At 44.6% G+C, this 21687-nt stretch overlaps 1 protein-coding gene across 2 annotated transcripts in view; it reads right to left on the reverse strand.

The window, feature by feature from the left end:
- Window positions 1–8958: 8958 nt before the first annotated feature.
- LOC132211032 (multidrug and toxin extrusion protein 1-like) overlaps window positions 8959–21687 on the reverse strand; it is a 49808-nt gene continuing 37079 nt past the window's right edge. For both annotated transcript variants that reach the window (XM_059655450.1, XM_059655449.1), the window contains 6 exons: window positions 19839–19914; window positions 19659–19728; window positions 14806–14938; window positions 14176–14270; window positions 10333–10414; window positions 8959–9669 (listed from right to left, as the gene is read on the reverse strand). In XM_059655450.1, the coding sequence (XP_059511433.1) occupies window positions 9431–9669; window positions 10333–10414; window positions 14176–14270; window positions 14806–14938; window positions 19659–19728; window positions 19839–19914 (695 nt within the window). In that variant the 3' untranslated portion in view covers window positions 8959–9430. The remainder of the gene's footprint in view (window positions 9670–10332; window positions 10415–14175; window positions 14271–14805; window positions 14939–19658; window positions 19729–19838; window positions 19915–21687) is intronic.

The raw sequence follows: 21687 nt of genomic DNA on the forward strand, positions 1-21687 counted from the left end.
TAATGAAATCTATAGTTACAATCTTAAGTCTTTTTCCACACCAAGGCTTATGTTTGTAATTAGTTTTTAGTAACATTTCCTTCATCACTGCAGCAAGCTCAAATTTAAGGTTTAAATTTTTTTGTGGAATTGACACATTTAAGGAGTGGCACTTTAATTTGCTGAATGATACGGCATGGATTGTTAATATTTGTCCCATTCACAGGGTAACACAAAAGAAAGAAACATTTGCGTTTGTATAGCAATTTATATATATGCATTTATATATTTTTACAGATGCAGGTCATCGCAAATTGGTCCAATGGACAGTCTGTTCAACATTTTGACAATCCCTCAGGACTGCATTGTTGTAGATGCAGGGCATCTCAAAGGGGAGGTGATGGCCTAGTGATCTTATCACTGGACTGTGGATTCAGAGACCCAAATAATGTTCTGGGGACTTAGGTTCGCATCCCAGCACAGCAGATGATGGAATTTGAATTCGACAAGTATCTGGAATTACAAATCTAATGACGACTGTGAATCCATTGCCAATGGTGAGGAAAAACCCATCTGCATCACTTTTGCCCTTTCAGGAGGGAAATCTGCCATCCTTACCTGGTCTGACCTACGTGTGACTCCAGGCCCACAGCAGGGTGTTTGGCTCTTAACTGCCCTCTGGGCAATGAGGGACCGACAATAGATGCTGCCCAAGCCAGTGATGCCCCTCATCCCATTCCTGAATAAAAAAAATCTGAAGTTCATCATTTGTACGAACAGTATGTTCAACACTTTGACACTCTAGTTTTGGACTCCCTCCCTGGGAAAATGATCTTGGCTATTCATTCTATCCGTGCCCCTCATGATTTTATAAACCTCCGTCATGTTTATATCTGCTGCTTCAGGAAAAATACCCCCGCCGACTGAGCCTCTCCCTCAATCTTAAACCCCGCAGTCCCAGCAACGGACATGTAAATTTTTACTGCACCCTTTCAAGTTTAACAACATCCTTCCTTGAAGCGCTATCAGAAATGTATGCAGTATTCCAGAAGTGGCCTGACCAATGTCCTGTACAGACACAACAAGATGCCCTAATTCCGATACTCAGTGTTCTGACCAATGAAAACATGCATGTCTTCTTCACCTCCCTGTCTACCTGCAACTTCATTATCAGGGAACTATGAACCCGCACCCCTGGTCTCTTTGTTTGGCAATGCTTCCCAGGGCCCTACCATTAATTGTATAAGTCCTGTCCTGGTTTGCCTTCTCAAATACAGCACCTCACATTTATCTATATTAAACTTCACCCACCACTCCTCGATCTAATGGTCAATCTGATCGAGATCCCATTGTACTCTGTGATAATCTTCTTTACTGTCAACATTGCCACTTATGTTAGTGTGGTGTGCAAACTAACTCACCAAACCACCTCTATTCATGTCTAAAACAACAAACAACAGTGGACCCAGCACTGATCCTTGTGGCACACTTCGACACTCCACCACCGACACTCAGTAGCAGCAGTGTGTACAGTCTACAAGATGCACTGCAGAAATTCACCAAAGATCCTCAGGCAGCACCTTCCAAACCAATGACCACTTCCATCTGGAAAGATAACGGCATCAGGAATATGGGACCGCCACCACCCCCAAGTTCCCCTCCAAGTCACTCACCATTCTGACTTAGAAATATATCACTGTTCCTTCACTGTTGTTGGGTCACAATCCTGCAATTCCCTCCCTAATAGCATTGTGGGTCAACCCACAGCAGGAGGACTGCAGTGGCTCAAAAAGGCAGCTCACCACCACCTTCTCAAGGGGCAACTAAGGACGGGCAAGATGCACACATCCTACAAATGAATAGGGAAAAAATCTCCTGGTCAGAGGCCTTCAGACCAGAAAGCAACTGTCCACCACCACTCTCTGTCTCGTACCTTCAAGCCAATTTTGTTTCCAAATGGCTAGCTATCCCTGTGTTCCATGTGATCTAACCTTACTAACCAGCCTACCACACAGGACCTTGTTGAACACTCTGTTGGAGTCATATAGACAATGCCCACCACTGCGTTCATCAACCCTCTTTGTCACCTCTTCAAAAAATTCAATCAATTTGGTCAGACACGATTTCCCAAACACGTGGCCAGGCTAACGATTCCTAATCAATCCTTGCCTTTCCAAATGTACGTAAATCCTATGCTTCGACATCCCCTCCAACAACGTACCCACCACTGACATAAGGTTCACTGGTCTTTGGCTCCCTGTCTTTTCTTTCCCACCTTTCTGAAATAATGGCACCAGATTAGTTATCTTTCAGTCTTCTGGCACCTCACCCATAGCTGTCAACAATACAAATATCTTATTAACTGGCCCAAATATCTCAGGAAAAAGCTTTTCCTGAGCTTCCCACAACATTTCCGGAAACACTTGATCATATCAAGGAATTTATCTACTGCTATGAATTCTATGACCCCTAGCGCCTCCTCTTCTGTTCTGTGGACTCTTTTCAAGACTTCATGATTTATTTTCTGAGTTCTCTAGTTTCCATATACTCCTCCATAGTGAAATACTGACACAAATCTTTCCTTCCAGCGTTACCTATTCTAAAAAGGTGCTGTCTCGCCTAAAGCTTTAAGTTTCGGGATGCCAGAAATTCTCAGGTACCTCCCCCATATGCCAAATGAGTAGTGTATCCACTGAGGGCATTCTAACCCGCTTTCAGTTTCTAGCAAGACTGGGTGGCAATCAGGAGGCGAAAATGTAGCTGATATTTCAACTCTCCCTGAGGCTTGGTGTATCTGGGGAATCACAGTCTATAAACCTCTCCCCTGCCAGAGATCAGTGAAACTCAGTGCAGATGGGCGACCAAATCACATTCAGATTTCATTCATTTTTCAAGAGGTGTTCAGAAACATGGTAATTTGACAGATACCGCACCTTCTACTCCATACAGATAGTTTATTTTCTGGGAGAGAGATTGTTATTATCACTATTACATGCTTGAAAAGTACATTTACAGCAAATTTATAGACATGGCTCTGTGGCAAATACCATACCAACTTTTTTTTTAATTCATGTTTAGGATACAGAGAGGCCAGTATGTACTGCCCATTCAAATTTGAACAACTAATTGCTCTTAAGGTGCTGGTGAGTCTCTATCTTCCACCTTTGTAGTTAATGTGGTATTCCCAGGCTACTAAGGAGGAGTTCCAGGATTTTTACTCAGTGACAACGTACAAGTAGGAACTTCGTGCAAAGTAGAAGCTGCTGTTTCCATGTTGTTTACAAATTAATCAGCAACCTGTGGAGATTTGAAATTCGCAGATTAACTTTTCATTGCCAAAGCGTTACTGGTTATATACTCCATGAATAATTGTGATGCTACTCAGGTATTATTTTTAATCGAAATCCTTTTATTCATTCACAGGTTGAGGACATTGCTGGCCAGGCCAACATTTATTGTCCATCCCTAATTGGCCAGAGGGCAGCTAAGAGTCAACAACATTGCCAGACCAGGTAAGGATGGCAGTTTCCTTCCCTAAAGGGCTTGAGAGAAACTGATGGGATTTTCCTGACAATCGGCAATGGATTTATAGTCATCATTAGACATTCCAGATATTTATGGAATTCAAATTCCACCAGCTGCCGTGGCAGGATTCGAACCTGGTTCCTCAGAAGAGGCCTATTAAATCACATTGCTGGTTATTTCATTCCAAGAGTGGTCATCAATGATGTCAGCACTATACACAGCCTTCATGTTAATGGTTTCCCACATCAATTCCTTTGCGATGGTATTTTAGAGCTCAGATGCACTTTTCCATGAGAAATGCAAAACAGTGTGGAGTCCTGGACAAATCCTCCATAGAATGGTGATCTTGTAGAAAATAGCCAAGAAGGACCGCGTATTGCTTTCTAAAATTTCAAAAAATACTTCATTTACAAAACATGTCATTTTATATATATAAATAGTCACAAATGCAGTTTGGTTGTGTACAATATGATGAAAATGAACAAACATTGGAGTTTGAGTCTATCCATCAAACAAACCAAAGATTCCTCTCACTTTCACAAGACGAGATTTATATGCACCGAGGCACCAGGAGGGTTCAATAAGGGAATCGACCCCAATTTACCTTTAGCAGGAAGACTTCAGACGGCGATGTTTCCACAATGTGCCTTGGTGTCAACTGCCCCAAGCTTTAGTGTTTTCCTCAGTGCATAGTCCTGGGCTGTGGAATGTGCCAGTCTGCAACACTCAGTCAAGGTCAACTCCTTCCTCTGGAAAGACCAGCAAGCTTTGGACAGGCCAACGAGCTTGGTCTTTCATGAGTTGATGGCCCTCTAGGTTCTGTCGATGTTTATCTCGGTTTTCATCTCAGGGGAACAGACCAAACAGCACAGAGCTCTGTGTCACAGAAGAGCTCTGGATGAGACTCGCCAAAAAAAAGCCACTGCACCCTCCTCCAGACTTCCTTTGCAAAGGCATATTCCAGCAGGAGATGTGTGACAGTCTCAACCCACTGCCCCCACTACCCCACCCCGGCAGCCACTTCATGGGCAGAGTGTGGTGGCACAGACCGACAGGGCATACAAGAAAGATCTCACGGGTAGCATTCCTCCTCACCACCAGCGATGTTCTGCAGCGTTGCAATTATGCACAAATGTGACAAGTATCGAACAGGACACTTCCTGACTTCAACCTCATTCCAGCCCTCATCAGAGAGCACATCAGAGCAAGAAATAGTAATGACACCCTCCTACATGGGGAAAGATAATCAATAACACTCAACTATCATCAGTCGTGTAATAAACTGCAATTATGTTTTCATAGCTGCAGCTGCGAATAGACTGGGAAAGAAGCCACATTTGTTTCTTATTTACTCACAGGATGTGGGCATCAGACTGGGCCAACAATTATTGCCCATCCCTAATTACCCAGAGAGTGGCAGCAGTTGGTTAAAAAAAAAGCAACACCATGCTTACATGATTGTGATTTAATAGTGATACAAATAAATACTCCAAAGGAAGTTTTTGCCCATTGATATTAAGCTTCAGTAATTGTTGCACATCAGTACACATTTCCTTCATGTACAATCTTTACAGAGAAACAGTGAAAATAGCCAGATCATGCCTCCAATGGAAAAAAAAGTAGACAAGGCAATTTAACACAAATGTAGCAGCGTACATCAACATTTAGATAACCTTATTTAAATGCACTGATGCAGTCTCGTTTTTTACAAATGCAGAGTTAAGGAAGCAATAACTAAATGAAAGAATACTAACATAACACCCTGAAATCTAACTGGAGTGAAGTGACAGCTTTCGCGGTGAAACAAATTTAAACATTTTCAAGAACTACAAAGCAAATCTTTTGAGAATTGCTTCAAGCCAAACACTGTGCACAGAAGAATATGAAAGATTCCTTGTATCACGGCCAAGATACAAAGAGCGACACAGAATGCAAATGTTTTCTCAGCCCTTCTTATGCCCAAATTTTTTGAAACTGAACCTCTCATTTAAAAGCCTCAAACACACAAGTGGCATGACAAATTTTCTTGAAAAGGAAAAATTCCCAAATGATTGTCCGGCCAAGACTGTTGTCCAACAATTTCCCTGATTAGATACATGTTTAGTGAAGGAATAGAATATGATGTGGTCACATAGCAACAGATGATCAAAATGCTTCTCATTGATAAAATCACAAGGGGCGTGAATAGATTGAACAGCCTAGGCCTTTTCCCTGGGGTGGGGGAAGCCCAAAACTAGGGGGCAATAGTTTGAGATGAGAGGGTAAAGATTTGAAAGGGATCTAAGGGGCAGCTTTATCATGCAGATGGTGTCGCTTGTGTGGAATATGCTGCCAGGGGAAGTGGTTGGGCCTGGTACAATTACAGCATTTAAAATGCATCTGGATGGGTATCGGGATATGGGCCAAATGTTGACAAGTGGGACTAGATTAATTTAGGATATTTGTGTCATGAATGAGTTGGACCGAAGAGCCTGTTTCCGTGCTGTATATCTCTATGACTCCATGACTGTATGACACAGAGCCATAGAGTCATATAGTGTGGAAACAGACCCTTCGGTCCAACCAGTCCATGCCGAACGTAATCCCAAACTAAACAAGTCCCATTTGCTTGTTCCTGGTCCATATCCCTCCAAACATTTCCTATCATAGTTGGAGGATTTCATACAGGCCAGAGAAGGCATCAAAATTACAGGCCAGTTAAGGTACATGAGATTTGGCAGGGTTGGATGTTGCTTTAATGCAAGGAGAAGTGGACAAACAAAACAGATGAATTTAAGTCTCTGAGTAAAACATTGCTATCACCAAGACATGGTTGAGAGGAGGCCCAATTGGCAGCTCAGTGTTCAGATCTTCAGGTGAGATAAGGAAGAGGTAAAGGAGGAGGAAATGTTACAGTTTTGATCTGGGAATCAATTACAGCTGTAAGGAGGATGCCATCTTAGAAGCTCCGTCTGGATAGAACTTAAAAACCAAAGAAGCGCCATCATGCTGTTGGGGAGTTACTATTGGTGTCCTAACAGTCCGCAAGAAATAGAAGAGCAGCTATTTAGGCAAATTTCAGACAAATGTAAGAGTAATAGGATAGTGATAGCCAAAGGAGAGGTGCTGGAGGACTGGAGGACAGCCGGTGTGGTACCAGTATTCAGGCAGAAAAGGATAAACAGGAAATTACAAGCCAGTCAGTCTAACCTCAGCGGGGAAAATGATCGGAAGTAATTCTGAAGGACAGAATTAATCTGGTAACAGGAATCACTAACAGTCAGCATGGTTTTGTTAACAGGAGGGGGTCATGAAGACCTGCAGTCGATTCTAAGCGCCTTCTCAACTGGGATAACAGTAGGGACCCCCGACTGGTAGCAGAGATAATGGGAACTGCAGATGCTGGAGAATCCAAGACAACAATCTCTCTGATGAAGGGTCTGGGCCCGAAACGTCAGCTTTTGTGCTCCTAAGATGCTGCTTGGCCTGCTGTGTTCATCCAGCCTCACATTTTGTTGTCCCCGACTGGTAGCAGTTCACTTTGACTCAACTGAGGGCTGAAAAATGTGAGATTGTATCGCCCTGTGCTGCACACAATGTCCTGTGTCCTGTGAATTGATTCCCATTTCCCCCTCAGCAATCTGTGAACCCCACGTTCACCTTCTTAACATTATTTGTTCCACGCCAAATTGCACAGGACTCAGGCAGTAATCCTGAGATCATTACCCTTGTGGGAATAACCTGCTTTCCAATTTAAATCAGCCATTCATACTCCCTCAGCAGAGCCTCTTTCCCAGTCCTACGTCTGTCATTGGCATCTACGTGGACTACAACAACTGAATCCTTCCTCTCCCAAACAAAATTCCTCTCCAGCCCAGAAGGGATGAGCTAAACTTCAGCACCAGGTCAGCAACACAGCCTTTGGGACTCTACCTTTGCTGCAAATAACAACGTCTACTCCTGGAGTCATGCTGTATATCTATTACTGCATTTCTTGTTTCACATCAACTTCCACCTCTCCCCATGGAATGGTGCCCAGGACCCACTGTGCTATGGTCAGTTTTGTACATTCTCCTGCAGCCCATGCACCCACCTACACTGGGAGCTATGTCCCATCAAATATCTATTTCTTCTGGGTCAGTGCACAGCAGCAACATCTGGACCCGGAGGTGAAGGCATTCCGATTAGCATGTGTGGGTCTTTGGAATGACCACATAGCTGCACAGCTTTGAGGGCACTTTGACCGGGAGCAGGAATCTTGTACTTGTCAGACAAGGGCAATGATTGGCAATCATCAAATGCTAAATTCTGTATCTGCAAACCCGTGCATATTTTCAGTCACATTCTGTACCACTGTTACAAAAGCTTAGACCCGACTCTCTCTCACACACTTTATGAGGCTGCTGCCCCTTCTCTCTGTTGCTCTAGTTATATGGCAGGTGATGAAATTTGACCCGATGGTACAGGCTCGCTTTCCTTTGTACTGCTGCCAGGGCCTAATAAACTGGAAATGGGATGTTAGATGCCTTCAAGGCAGAGATCGACAAATTCTTGATTTCACAAGGAATTAGGGCTACGGGGAGAGTGCAGTGAAGTGGAGTTGAAATGCCTATCAGCCATGATTTAAATGGTGGAGTGGACTTGATGGGCCAAATGGCCTTACTTCCACTCCTATGTCTTATGGCCTCTTGGAAACCATTTCTCCCACATGAGTCTTTGGGCCGCACATTCATCTCCCTAATGTCACTACCTTGCCCTTCTCTCACAAGGCCACGGCATTTTCTCTAAATGATCAGATTGCTTCTCATCCAATACTGGAAGAGTTGAAATTTCCCCAAGTTAAACCTTGAAAGTCCTAACCACAGTATGGGTTGCCTCTCCACCAACTCCATCCTTCTCAATGACAGCAGCATGGGGCTTCACAACCAAGGAAAACTGCCTGCAATACATATCCACACCATCACTAAGGCAGGTATATCCACATCTGTAACATTGGCCACACACAGTCACTGCCTCAGCCTTTCTGCAGCAAAAACCCACATCTATTCCTTTGTTACATCTGGATCCCCAATATTCCACCAATCATGAACATAAATTCAATGCAATATAGTTGCCCACACCCTCACACCAAATTCCATTTATCCATCACCCCTGTACTGACTGATCTACATTGGCTCCCAGTTGTTCAATACCTTAAATACTTCCAATGGTCATTTTCACATTGCTATAATCCTCTGAGATATCTCCACTACTTCAATTTATAACTCTTGAACATCCTTAAATTTAGCCTTGCTGCTACAAGCAAGTCACTCTCAGTGTCTGTGAAGCTCCCCCATAAGCAGATATATTCTGTGTCCTGTTTACCCTCAGTGCTGCATCAACACTGATTCTATATCTGATCGAGGGGAGTGACTTGTGGAGCAACAGGATGTGTATCCTCGCTTATTTTTGACCTGAAACTATAAGACGGTGAGATTTGGCATCTTGCTGATGACCCTAAGAGCTGCTCGCCCCCGACTGTCTGCCTTCTGTTGTATCAGCGCCATGAGAGGGCCAGGCTTGCTGACCACACATAAGCAGGCAGTGAGACGGAGAAGGTGGGACATGGATTCTGACACAAAGCCAGCGCTTTGCTCTCCAGTGCAAAATATACATTCCCCGGTTTCAAAATGGGAGCTAACTCACTCAGGCTCAGAATAGAAACATGGTCCTTTATTCTCCAAATATCCAAATGAAGTGACAATCTTTCATGAGACGGTTAAACATCTGTTCACAGTTGGTCATTGTTAGTAATTATTTTCTTTATGGTATATTTGGGAGTCAATTGGAGTTGATCAGTAGTAAAGGATTTGTGTGAATGTTGGCTGCGGGTTGTCCTTTGGTCACACTCTCTCTATTCCTGTTGTGGTGAGTAACTGTGCTCAGTCTCTCCATTGGTCACTGGGGTCTACATGTCCTTTGAGAGAATGAAGTGTACGGTCAGTCCAATGGCCAGGATCACGGGCCCTGAGAGGAAGGCTAGGCCACGGCGAATGATCAGTTGTTTTGTGGACAGGATTTCTCCGACTGAGGTAACTCCAGTGTCCGCAGTGGAAGATGTATCCATCACCCGGTCCTCCTCTGTTTGTATTTCTGACTGACAAACATTAGGAATTGGATTCACTGCCCTGTTTCTCGTGTCCACATCTGGAAAGGAAAATCACGTTGAAATGATCACATAATGATTCCTATTGATTGCATTGTTTAGAGGTGGGCTGGTGATCAGACCAATAATCTCCTCCATGACTCCCAGTCATTCCCAATACCACATGATCTACATGTAGGAGAATTGTGTCAAAAATACAGGAACCACTTTAACACTCAGACTACTAGCTTCTGATTATTTCAGGATAAAAAGTGTTCCCCATTGTCTCCTCACAGTGTGGCCTTTCAAATTGGCTCAGAGGCCACTTTAATCTAGAATTTAACAATAGATCAAGCTGTACATAAATGATGTGGAGGTGCTAATATGGGACTGAGGTGTACAACGTCAGAGGTCACACAACAGCATGTGATATTCCAACAGATTTATTTGAAATGACAAGCTTTCGGAGCCCTGCTCCTTCGTCACCAGGCAAAGGGGAAAGCTTGTGATTTCACATAAGCCTGTTGGTTAATAACCTGGTGTAATGTGACCTCTGACTTTGTACACACATACATGTCTTTTTTTCACATTTTTAGTGATGGTAATTATATGAACTAATTGTCAAGTTGCAATAATGTAATAGCGAGGTACCAGAGCAGTTTTTTTACTCCACTCTTATTTGTTAACCGGGTAATGATTGAAAGACAGCACAACTTTTATTTCACCTGTTGACCTGTACTGGGTTTGACAACCAGAGGCACTGTGGGAGGTGTCCACGTTCTTCACCACACCCGCATTAACCAGAGCCTGGAAGCAAAACACAAAGAAAATCATGGATGAGGAGGGATAGGAGTGTTGCTTGAGCAGAACTGTGAGTGCAGAACTCTAAAAGGGCAATGACAAGTTGGTGGAGTGGGGGGATAGCTGGCAGATGAGGCACAATGCTGAAAAGTGTGAGTTGATACATTTTGCTGGAGAAACATTGGAAGACTACAGGAAAAATAGGATACAGGCGCGCAGGAGCAGAGGCACTTGTGTGTACCGGCGTACAGATCATTGAAGGTGGAGAGATCAGTTAATAAAACAGTCAGTGTTCTCAGCTTCATTACAAGAACAAGGAGGTGATGTTGGTCGCGATTCGAGCTCAGCTGGAGTATCGTGTATCGCTCTAATTGCCACACCAGAGGAAGGATGTGAACACATCGAAGAGAGTGCGAGAACAAATTACAAGAATGGCACATTTGAAGAGCCAGCTCAGACTAAGTGAGCCGAATGGCCTCCTTCAGTCCCATAATAATTCTATGATTCTGGGAAACTGTGGAAGGGCAGAACAGAGGTCACACCTCCAGTACAATGCAGCCCCCATTCCATCATTTACTGCTTTTTAAAAAGTGGCACTTGTGAACTATTACTGTTGGTGATACCACCAAACATCGAAGAGCTCAACTTTCCTGGCAGATTGCTGTTCTGTCTGACTAGTTCACAATACATATGTTCTTGAGTGTAACTTCAGTGTGGAGAAAGACACGGACGCGAGGGAAATTGAGGAAATAAATGGTGATGTCTTGGAAAAAGTACATTACAGAAGAGGAGGCTCTGGAAATCTTAAATGAATAAAGGGAGATAAATCCTCTGGACCTGATCAAGTGTATCCCAGAAATTTGTGGGAATCTAGCGAAGAGTTTGAGGAGGCCCTTGTTATTTGAGATATTTATATCTTCGATAACCACAGATGAACTGCCGGAAGACTGGAGGGTGGCTCATGTTCTTCCATTACTTAAGAAAAGTTGCAATGGGAGCAAGGGAACTAAAGATCAGTGAGCCTAACATCAGTGGTGGGTAAGTTGTTGGAATGGATTCTGAGGGGAAGGTTGCCCATGCATTTGGAAAGGCAAGGGCTGATTATGGATAGTCAGCAGGGCTTTGTGTGTGGGAGACCACGTCTCACAAACTCTATTGTGCTTTTTGAAGAGGTTACCAACAAGATTGATGACAGCACAGTGGTAAATATTGTCTACATGGACTTTATCAAGGTCTTCGACATGGCCCTGCATGGTAAACTGGTTCATATAAGGTAAGGTCACACGGGATACTGGGAGACATAGCCCCAAGTGAATACAAAACCAGTTTGGTGGTAGAAGACTGGAGCCAGCAGTGTGCCACAAGGATTAGTGCTGGGTCCACTGTTGTTTGTCATTCATGCCTACGATTTGGATGAAAATATAGGAGGCACAGTTAGTAAGTTTGCAGATGGTATCAAAATTGGTGATGTAGTGAACAGAGAAGATGGTTATCCCCCTAACACTACAAAGAAATCTTGATCAGATGAGCCAATGGGCTGAGAAGTTGCAGGTGGAGTTCAATTTAGTTAAATGAGAGGGTTGCATTTTGGTAAGGCAAACTAGGGCAGGACGTATACAGTTAATGGTAAAGTCCTGGGGTGTGTGGTTGAACACAGGGACATAAGGATGCAGGTTCATAGTTCCCTGAAAGTGACATTGCAGATTGACTGGATAATGAAGAAGGCATTTGGCACACTTGTTTTCATTGGTCAAAGCATTGACTGTAGGAGATCGATGAGGCCACGTTTGGAATACTGCGTGCAATTCTGGTCACCCTGCCGTAGGAAGGACGTTGTCAAAATAGTAAGGGTAGAGAAAAGATTTTCAAGGATGTTGCCAGGATTGGAGGGTTTGAGTTATAGGGAGAGGATGGATAGGCTGGGGCTTCTTTCCTTGGAGCCTCAGTGGCTAAGGGGTGATCTTCTGGACGCTTATAAAATTATGATGGGTGCAGATAAGTGAAGAGCTAAGGTCTTTTCCCAAGGGTAGGAGAGTCCAAAACCAGAGAGTATAGATTTAAGGTGAGAGGGGTAAGATTTTAAAGGGACCTGAGAAGCAACCTTTGATGTGATGTGCAGATGGAACTAGCTGCCAAAGGAAGTGTAGATGTCGTACAATTACAACGTGGAAGAGGCATTTGGACAGATTCATGAACAGGAAAGGTTTCGAGCAAATGGAACAAACGCGGGAAATGGGACCAGATTAGGTTGGGAAACTTGGTCAGCATGAACAAATTGGGCCAAAGGATCTGTTTCCGTGCTGTGTGACTCTAAATTACAAGCTGTAGAAAACTGGGCATCCCTGAATTAAATACAGTTCGAACAAGCTTGGCATTAACTACAGTTAACATTGAACTTCATCTGAAAGTGTTATTGGAGAAAATGCATAAATAATAAATGACCCATTTCCAAGACTATAATGGAGTGAAGGAGATTGGAGAGAGACAAATTTCATCCATTGGAAATGTATATTATACATTTTGACTTTCAGAAGGAAAGGATTACAATGATGGTAAAGTTATTAGTCACATTATCATTCAAAGACATCACAAAGATATCATGTTGCTGAAGAGATAATGTTTCTGGGTCAAGACTTTTTTAGAGTGTTCTTGGTATAAATGCTGATAGAAGCAAATTGTTCAGTATGTATTTCATGAGGGAAATTCACCTTTAAGCTCTGCGCTAGCTTACACTTTAGAATGGAATCGCATCCCTAAAGTGTGGAAACAGGGCCTTCAGCCCAACAAGTCCACACCAACTCTCAGAGTGTCCCACCCAGACCCAGCCCCCAATCTACACATCCCGGAACACTACAGGCAATTTAGCACGGCCAATCCACCTAGCCTGCACATTTTCTTTTGGATTGTGGGAGGAAATCGGAGCACCCGGAGCAAACCCACACAGACACAGGGAGAATACACAATTCCACATAGACAGTCACCTGAGGATGGAATTGAACCTGGATCCCTGGCACTGTGAGACAACAGTGCTAACCACTGAGCTATCGTGCCACCCCTGACTGATGGGGGGAGCCTCTGCAATGCCCCTCACTGAGTCTTGTGGCAGAAAGCAATCAACTTGAATTGCCCACTTGAAGAAGCTGAAGAGAAGTTATAGAAGCAATCTGGGATAAAAACAGGAAATGTATCTTGAAATCCAGGACTTGAAGAGACCCCAATTATGAGGTTCACAAAAAAAAACTGAAGCCACGTTTTAATGGCAGGATCCCCATGAAATCTGCATCTCCAGGAATAGTTGGAATGTCATGTCAAATTAAAGTAAATTCCAGATGGCAAGAACATGCCATTGAATTTGTCCAAGGAAAGGTGAATGAATGTTCAAGATTTTGGAAGAATAGAAAAATCTTTGGGGGGGTGAGGGGTTCGGCGGGGGGTGGGGGGAGACAAATTACATTGCCAAACTGAGCTTCCAGCATTTCATTTGAAGCTGTTATATTAACTTAATAAAGCTTACTTTGTTTTATTCTTTTTGAATAGCACGAACTCTGTTTTGTTAGCTTTAGGGACACAGTCCTGTCAAATGAATTCTGGGTAGACTGATTCCATCTTCAAGCAATATCATAAGAGGTAAAATATGTGAGATTTTTTCAGTGTGGTATGTGTCAACTGGGAACACACATGGCATGAAGGAAACAAGGGGAAAGGAAGACTGTTTTAAAATGAGTCAAAACATGACGCAACAAATGTGCTCTATGATCGGTTCTTACCTCGCTGCATGCTTCATTCCAGTTGAATCTGTAAAACACTATCAGAAAGAAAACTAACTGTCCAATCACAGAAGTGAGCATTCCATACCACAGACCTGTAAAATAACAACAGTGCAGTGAAAATGGGGACAGCACTGTCCTGTGTTCATTCCACTTCTTCATCTTATTGAAATCTTTTCACATTTATCAGATGGCTGATGCCACTCTGCAAGATACTGCATATTCACCTTTGGCCTCAGTGCCCTTTGATTCAGGAAGTGGAGAATTCCGTCGTGTTCCCTCGCCTGGTTATTATCCAATAACCCATGTTTGAAATGTGGAATTTGCACGAGAACTTTGTCTCAGCTTACCTCCTGCCATTATTCCTGTGTCTCTGGTCAGAGATGAGAAATGACCATGGGATTAGGGTACTTTATCGAATGGTACAGAGTGCATATTGATAGGTAGTGGCCCCAAAACCAGACAGGGCCAGTTAGACGCACATCATACCCCAGTGGGTGAACTTCCACCCGACTTCACTCTCTGCTACAGATTGCAAGGTGGACTATATCCTCAGTCCTTTATAACGGAGCGGATGGATGGTGATAATTATTGATAAAGAACAAGAAAAACAACAATGTAAATTCCTACCAAATATGCCACATTTTGCAGCAAACATCAGAGGGATCCCGACTGGGAACCCAATCAGGTAGTAGCCAACCAGGCTGCTGAATGCTCCTAGTTTTTGCTTCCCAGCTCCTCTTAACACTCCAAAACATACACCCTGCAAAATATGCAAAATAGACAAACACAACATATTACACTAATTTTTCAACAAAGAGAGACTAGATAGGCTTGGATTGTTTACTTTTGAGTGGAGAAGGCTGAGGGGGGACATGGTCCATAAGATGACGAGGTGTATCGACAGGATGAATAGGAAATAGCTGCTCCCTTTTCGTGAGGAGGCACAGGGTTGGGGTAAAGGGCAGGAGATTCAGAGGTGATTTGCGAAAAAATGTATTGACTCAGCTGGTGCTGGGAATCTAGAATGCACTGCTGGGGAGGGTAGCGGAGATCGGAAACCTTAAAATCTTTAAAGAATATTTGGACGAACATTTGAAATATCATAACATTTCAGTTAATGGGACAAGTGCAGGAAATTGGAATGAGTGCATGTTTAGTGGTAGTTATTGTGGGTGTAGACTTGATGGGCCGAAGGGCCTGTTATGTTCTGTAAGACTCTATGAGCTGTGGCTTCTGCCATCAGGAAATAAACCCTCATGAATAAGCTTGTCCTGAAATAGCTCGGAATCAATATGTTGCATTGTGAACACAGTGATCCATGTCATGTAGGGAATAGCTCACATCGGTTAAGGTGTTTTCTGATTGTCATAAAGATAGTAAAAACTTAAAAATCTTTTCTCAATTTACACTCAAGCACACCGATTGATCAAATTCTCCCAAAAGACTTAAGGTTGGATTTTTTTTGAGTGATGGCTTTCCTTTGTCTTTGCCTTCCATCATCAGGGAAATGGCTGGGAAACAGGACACAGGCAGACCTCAGAAAGAAATGAGAATCAAACCTGAACTCCAACCCCACCACACCCGGGACCTTCCCCTGCAACCGCAGAAAATGCTACACTTGCCCCCACACCTCTGCCCTCACCCCTATCCCAGGCCCCAAGATGACATTCCACATTAAGCAGAGATTCACCTGCACATCTGCCAATGTGGTATACTGCATCCACTGTACCCGGTGTGGCTTCCTCTACATTGGGGAAACCAAGCGGAGGCTTGGGGACCTCTTTGCAGAACACTTCTGCTCGGTTCGCAATAAACAACTGCACCTCCCAGTCGCGAACCATTTCGACTCCCCCTCCCATTCCTCAGACGACATGTCCATCATGGGCCTCCTACAGTGCCACAATGACGCCACCCGAAGGTTGCAGGAACAGCAACTCATATTCCGCTTGGGAACCCTGCAGCCCAATGGTATCAATGTGGACTTCACCAGCTTCAAAATCTCCCCTTCCCCCACCGCATCCCAAAACCAGCCCAGTTCGTCCCCTCCCCACACTGCACCACACAACCATCCCAGCTCTTCCGCCCCACCCACTGCAACCCAAAACCAGTCCAGCCTGTCTCTGCCTCCCTAACCTGTTCTTCCTCTCACCCATCCCTTCTTCCCACCCCAAATCGCACCTCCATTTCCTACCGATTAACCTCATCCCACCTCCTTGACCTGTCCGTCTTCACTGGACTGACCTATCACCTCCCTACCTCCCCAGCTATACTCTCCTCTCCACCTGTCTTCTTTTCTCTCCATCTTCGGTCCGCCTTCCCCTCTCTCCCTATTTATTCCGGAACCCACACCCCATGCCCCTCTCTGATGAACGGTCGAGGCCTGAAATGCTAGCTTTTGTGCTCCTGAGATGCTGCTAGGCCTGCTGTGTTCACCCAGCTCCACACTTTATTATCAAACCTGAACTGCCCAGTTTGGTTTGAACAACAGACTAGCCATTTAAACATTGAGCTCATCGGGTCCCGCTCGTGGCACAGAATTGAATGTCTATTGGAAATCCAACCGACTGTTTCCCTTTTATCCACTGTTTACAACTTCAAAGAAATCTATTTAGTTTGTCAAACACAATTTTCCTTTCACTAAACCATGGTGACTCTGTCATCTTGTCATTCGATTTTGTAAGTGTCCTGCTATTACATTCTCAGCCTGAGACAAACTTACCTGGACATGTCTGTCTAATGTTCCCTCCTGTCTTGGATAGTAGTCACATTTGAGGTTTTGTCATATATTGAGACCCTTGCGGAACAGGAACCTTGGGAAGTTTTGAAAGTTACAAGCAATACATTCACTTTCTCTGCAGCTGTTTGCTTTTGAACAGTAGAATGCAGGCCATCAGGTCCAGGGGTTGCAAAGTGGCATCTCCCCTCAGTCCTTTGTAGGGAGTGGATGGACCCGTTAGTCGCATTACTTTGTCTCTCACCATCTTGGTTGTTTTTAATAACAAAGGTGTAAAGATTTCTGAGGAAGGATCCAGACCCAAAACATCAGCTTTCCTGTTCCTCTGATGCTGCTTAGCCTGCTGTGTTCATCCAGCTCCACACCTTGTTATCTCAGATTCTCCAGCATTGGCAGTTCCTACTGTCTCTCTTGGTTGTTTTGAGTTCTTTCTTTGCTCCTGCTTCTTCACTTCCTCTTTATCTTGGGGAGGTTTCTTTGAATTTGTTGCATTAATAGAGATCCAAATTGTTGGTTTCAAATCTCTACCATGTCATTTTTTCCATTGTCAATTCCCAGCCTGAGCCTCTAAGAGATCGACACTTATTTCCCCAACTCTCTTCATTTTTATGTCACTGTGGAAGCTTACACTGTGTGTTTTAATATCATTTTTCTTGGTTTTCTCTCATACATCCCCTTTCCATCTTTATTTCTTTTTAGTTGTGCTTCAGAGTTTCAAATCATTTGACCTACCTTCCCAGCATGAGGGTCATTCCCTCAATGCCATCTGATAGTCACAGAGATGAGGGTTTCCTCTGTTCCTGAATGTAATCAGCAACTGTCTCACTTCGCAACCAAATCCTTTCACAGGATCTCACTGCAACCTCAATCGTAGTCGTGCCTTGAGTCCAGAATGCAGAAACAACTTAGTCATAGAGTCATTGAGTAATATAGCATGGAAACAGGCCCTTCAGCCCAAACTGGTCCGTGCTGACTACGGTGCCCACTCAGCTCGTTCCAATTGCCTGCATTTGGTCCGTATCCCTCTAAACCCTTCCCGTCCATGTAACTATCCAAATGTTTTTTAAATGTAGCTGTTGTACCTGCCTGAACCACGTTCTCTGGCAGCCCATTCCATTTACGCACCACTCTCTGTGTGAAGAAGTTTCCCCTCAGGTCCTTCTTAAATCTTTCCCCTCTCACCTTAAACCTATGCCCTCTAGTTTTCAATTCCCCATCCCTGGGGAAAAAGTCCATGTGCATTCACCCTATTTATGCCTCTCATGATTTTATACACCTCAATAAAGTCACCCCCTCATTCACCTACATTCCAAGAAATAAAGTTCTATCCTGGCCAACCTCTCCCTGTAACTCAGGCCAACTGGCCCTGGCCACATTGTCGTAAATCTTCATTGTACACTTTCCAGTTTAGCTATGTCTTTCCTACTAACAGGGTGTCCGAAACTGTACACAATATTTCCAGTGCAGCCTCACCAACCACTTGAATAACTGTAACATATCGTCCCAATTCCCTTCCTCAGTGGCTCGATCGATGAAGGCCAGCATGCTAAATGCCTTCTTCACCACCCTGTCCGCCTGAGACACCACTTTCAACTAACTATGTTCTTGTATTCCTCGGTCCCTCTGTCCCACAACACTCCTCAGGGCCTTACCATTTACTGTCGAAGTCCTGCCTTGGCTTGACTTTCCAAAAAACCTCACACTTATCTGTACTGAATTGCATTTGCCGATCCTCAGCCCACTTCCCCATCTGATCAAGATCCCTCTGTAAGTTTGATAAAATTCCTTGCTGTCAATGATACTTCCTAATTTTGTGTCATCTGCAAACGTATTAATCATGCCTTGTACATCCACATCCAGATCAATTCTATCAATAACAAAGTTCCTGCACCGACCCCTTTGTCACACCACAGGCCTCCAATCTGAGAAACAACCTTCAACCATCACCCACTGCTTCCTACCTTCGAGCCAAGTTTGAATCCAGTTGACCAGCTCTCCCTGGATCCCATCCAACCGAACCTTCATGACTAGCCTGCCTCGCAGAACCTTGTCAAAGGCCTTACTAAAGTCCAGATAATCAACACCCACTGACCTATCCTCATCCACCCTTTTGGTTACATCCTTGAAAATCTCTAAAAGATTTGTCAGACGTAACTTTCCACACACAAATCCATTCTGACTCTCCCTAATCAGGCCTTGACTATCCAGATATTGGTTGATCCTGTCCCTCAGTATTCTCTCCAATAACTTGCCTACCAGTGATGTCAGGCTCACGGGCCTGTAGCTCCTTGGCTTGTCTTTGCTTCCTTTGTTAAACAATGGAACAACATTAGCCCCATCCAGACTTCAGGAACTTCATCAGTGGCTAAAGACAAATCAAATACCTCTGCAAGGGCCTCTGCAATTTCTTCCCTCGACTCCCACAACATCCGAGGATGGGCTTGGTCAGGCTCAGGGGATTGATGTGCCTTAATGTGATCTAAGGCGACAGAGTTTATTGATTGAGCTGGATAAAATTTATCCGATAAAGAGGCAGCCCTCCTCAAGCTTGTGACTTCAAATAAACCTGTTGGACCATAACCTGGTGTCGAGTGATTTCTGACCTTGTCCACCCCACTCCAACACCGGCACCTCCACATCGTGGATAAAGTTGAGATTGAGAACGTAACATTTATAAATAAGGAACACAAGAGGTGGCACTAGAGGGATGGAGCTTTGCTAAGGTCATGGACACTCAACTACTCACCACAATGGCTTCAAACAGATGGAAAGCAGCACATAGTGGAACTACTTCTGACACTAGATCGACAATATCTCTGAAAAATTAAAACAGTTAAATTAGAGAATTTTCACAGTGCTCCGAATGGCCTGTTTAAATGTGGCTTGATGCATTTTATGTTTGTAGAAGTTTTGTTTTCTAACTAACTTGTCGTTTGTAAAGATATAGGCCAGCTTGCTCTTCGCTGCTCCGAGAACAACCGCAATTATGAAGGAGGTGAAACCTGTGGAAATAAAAGATAACAAATAATTCTCATCAAATAATCTAATGGTCATTCCAGATAACAATACCTTCTCATTGGTTTGATCATGGGATGAGGATTTCGGACCGCCGTTTATTGCCCATGTCTAATTGGCCTGGAGAAGCTGGTGGTGAGGTGCCTCTTGAACAGCTGCATTCTGTTTGTTAGAACATAGAACGTAGAACAGAACAGCACAGTCCAGGCCCTTCGGCCCACAATGTTGTGCATCCTTTTACCCTAAACCTAAGGTCTATCTAACCTCCACCGCTACCTTATATTATCATCCATATGCCTTTCTAATAGCCGCTTAAATGGCCCTTATGAGGCTGACTCCACTACCCTCTCCAGCAATGCATTCCACGCCCCGACCACTCTCTGAATAAAGAACCTACCTCTGATATCTCCACGATATCGACCTCCTTTCACTGTCAAACTATGTCCCCTCATAAAAACTACCTCCAGTCAAGGAAAACGTCTCTGGCTGCCTGCACTATCTATGCCTCTGATCATTTTGTACACCTCTATCAAGTCACCAAGCGCTGTTGTAGGAACAGACACGACCCGTCCATCTTCTCTTCCACCTCACTGACCTATCCCCACCACTGCCTACCTATACTCTTCTATCACCATCCCACCTGCCGTCCCCAGCCCCACCCGTCCTCTCTGTTTATTTCTGAGTCCCCTTCCCCTCCCCCATTTCTGAAGAAGGGTTCAGACCTGAAACGTCAGCTTCCCTGCTCCTCTGATGCTGCCTGGCCTGCTGTGCTCATTCAGCTCTACCCCTTGTTGTTACAGTTAGGAAAGACATTCTTTGATTTGACCCCGTTAGGGTGAAGGAAACCCAAATGAGGATGGAGGGGTACCTGCTGGCGGTAATTTATGACTGTTATCCTTTGCACTGGCAGAGAATGGAGGTGGCATCCAAAATGGCAGTGAGGAGGCCGCAGGCCTGCCTGGACGCTCTTGCCCGGGGACCATCTGGTCACATCTGCTTTCTTTCTTTTTTCTTTATTTTCACTTTGCACTTTTTCTGTCATTTCTTTTCCCCTTTAGTTTCTCATTATTTTGGCGGGTTCATCGGCATCATTGGCACGACAGCGAGATCGGCCGCGCACGGAGTGGCAGCGACCTCCTGATGGTGATGGCAGTGGTGTCAGATGCGGCTCTTCCCAGAAATTAGCGGCAGCAAGGACGTCTTTCCAGCATTCGGGGCCAGCGGCAGCAACGGCAAAATTCCTCCAGTGATCAGGGCCTGGCAGCGGAGCCAGGGGCTCCCGGTTTCAGTCGGCCCAGAGCGAGGGCACACGGCCTGGCAGCGGAGCCTGGGACTCCCGGTTTCATTAGGCCCAGAGTGAGTACACACGGCCTGGCAGCGGAGCCTGGGACTCATGGTTCAGTCGGCCCAGAGCGTGGACACCCGCCTGGCAGCGGAACCAGGGACTCCCGGTTTCATTAGGCCCAGAGTGAGGACACATGGCCTGGCAGCGAAGCCTGGGACCCGTGGTTTCAGAAAGCCCAGAGTGAGGACACCCAGCCTAGCAGTGGAGCCAGGGACTCCTGGTCTCAGTAGGCCCAGAGCGAGGACACACGGCCTGGCAGTGGAGCCAGGGACTCCCAGTTTCAGTAGGCCCACAGCAAGGACTGCCGGCCTGGATGTTTACCTTGAGAAAGACCTGCACTAGAACTCCCAAGTCTTTTTGCACTTCAGAAATCTGCGTTTTCTCCCTATTCAGAAAATAGCCCATACTTCTATTC

This window comes from Stegostoma tigrinum, chromosome 27 (genome assembly GCF_030684315.1).
Source record: "Stegostoma tigrinum isolate sSteTig4 chromosome 27, sSteTig4.hap1, whole genome shotgun sequence".
Taxonomy (NCBI): domain Eukaryota; kingdom Metazoa; phylum Chordata; class Chondrichthyes; order Orectolobiformes; family Stegostomatidae; genus Stegostoma; species Stegostoma tigrinum.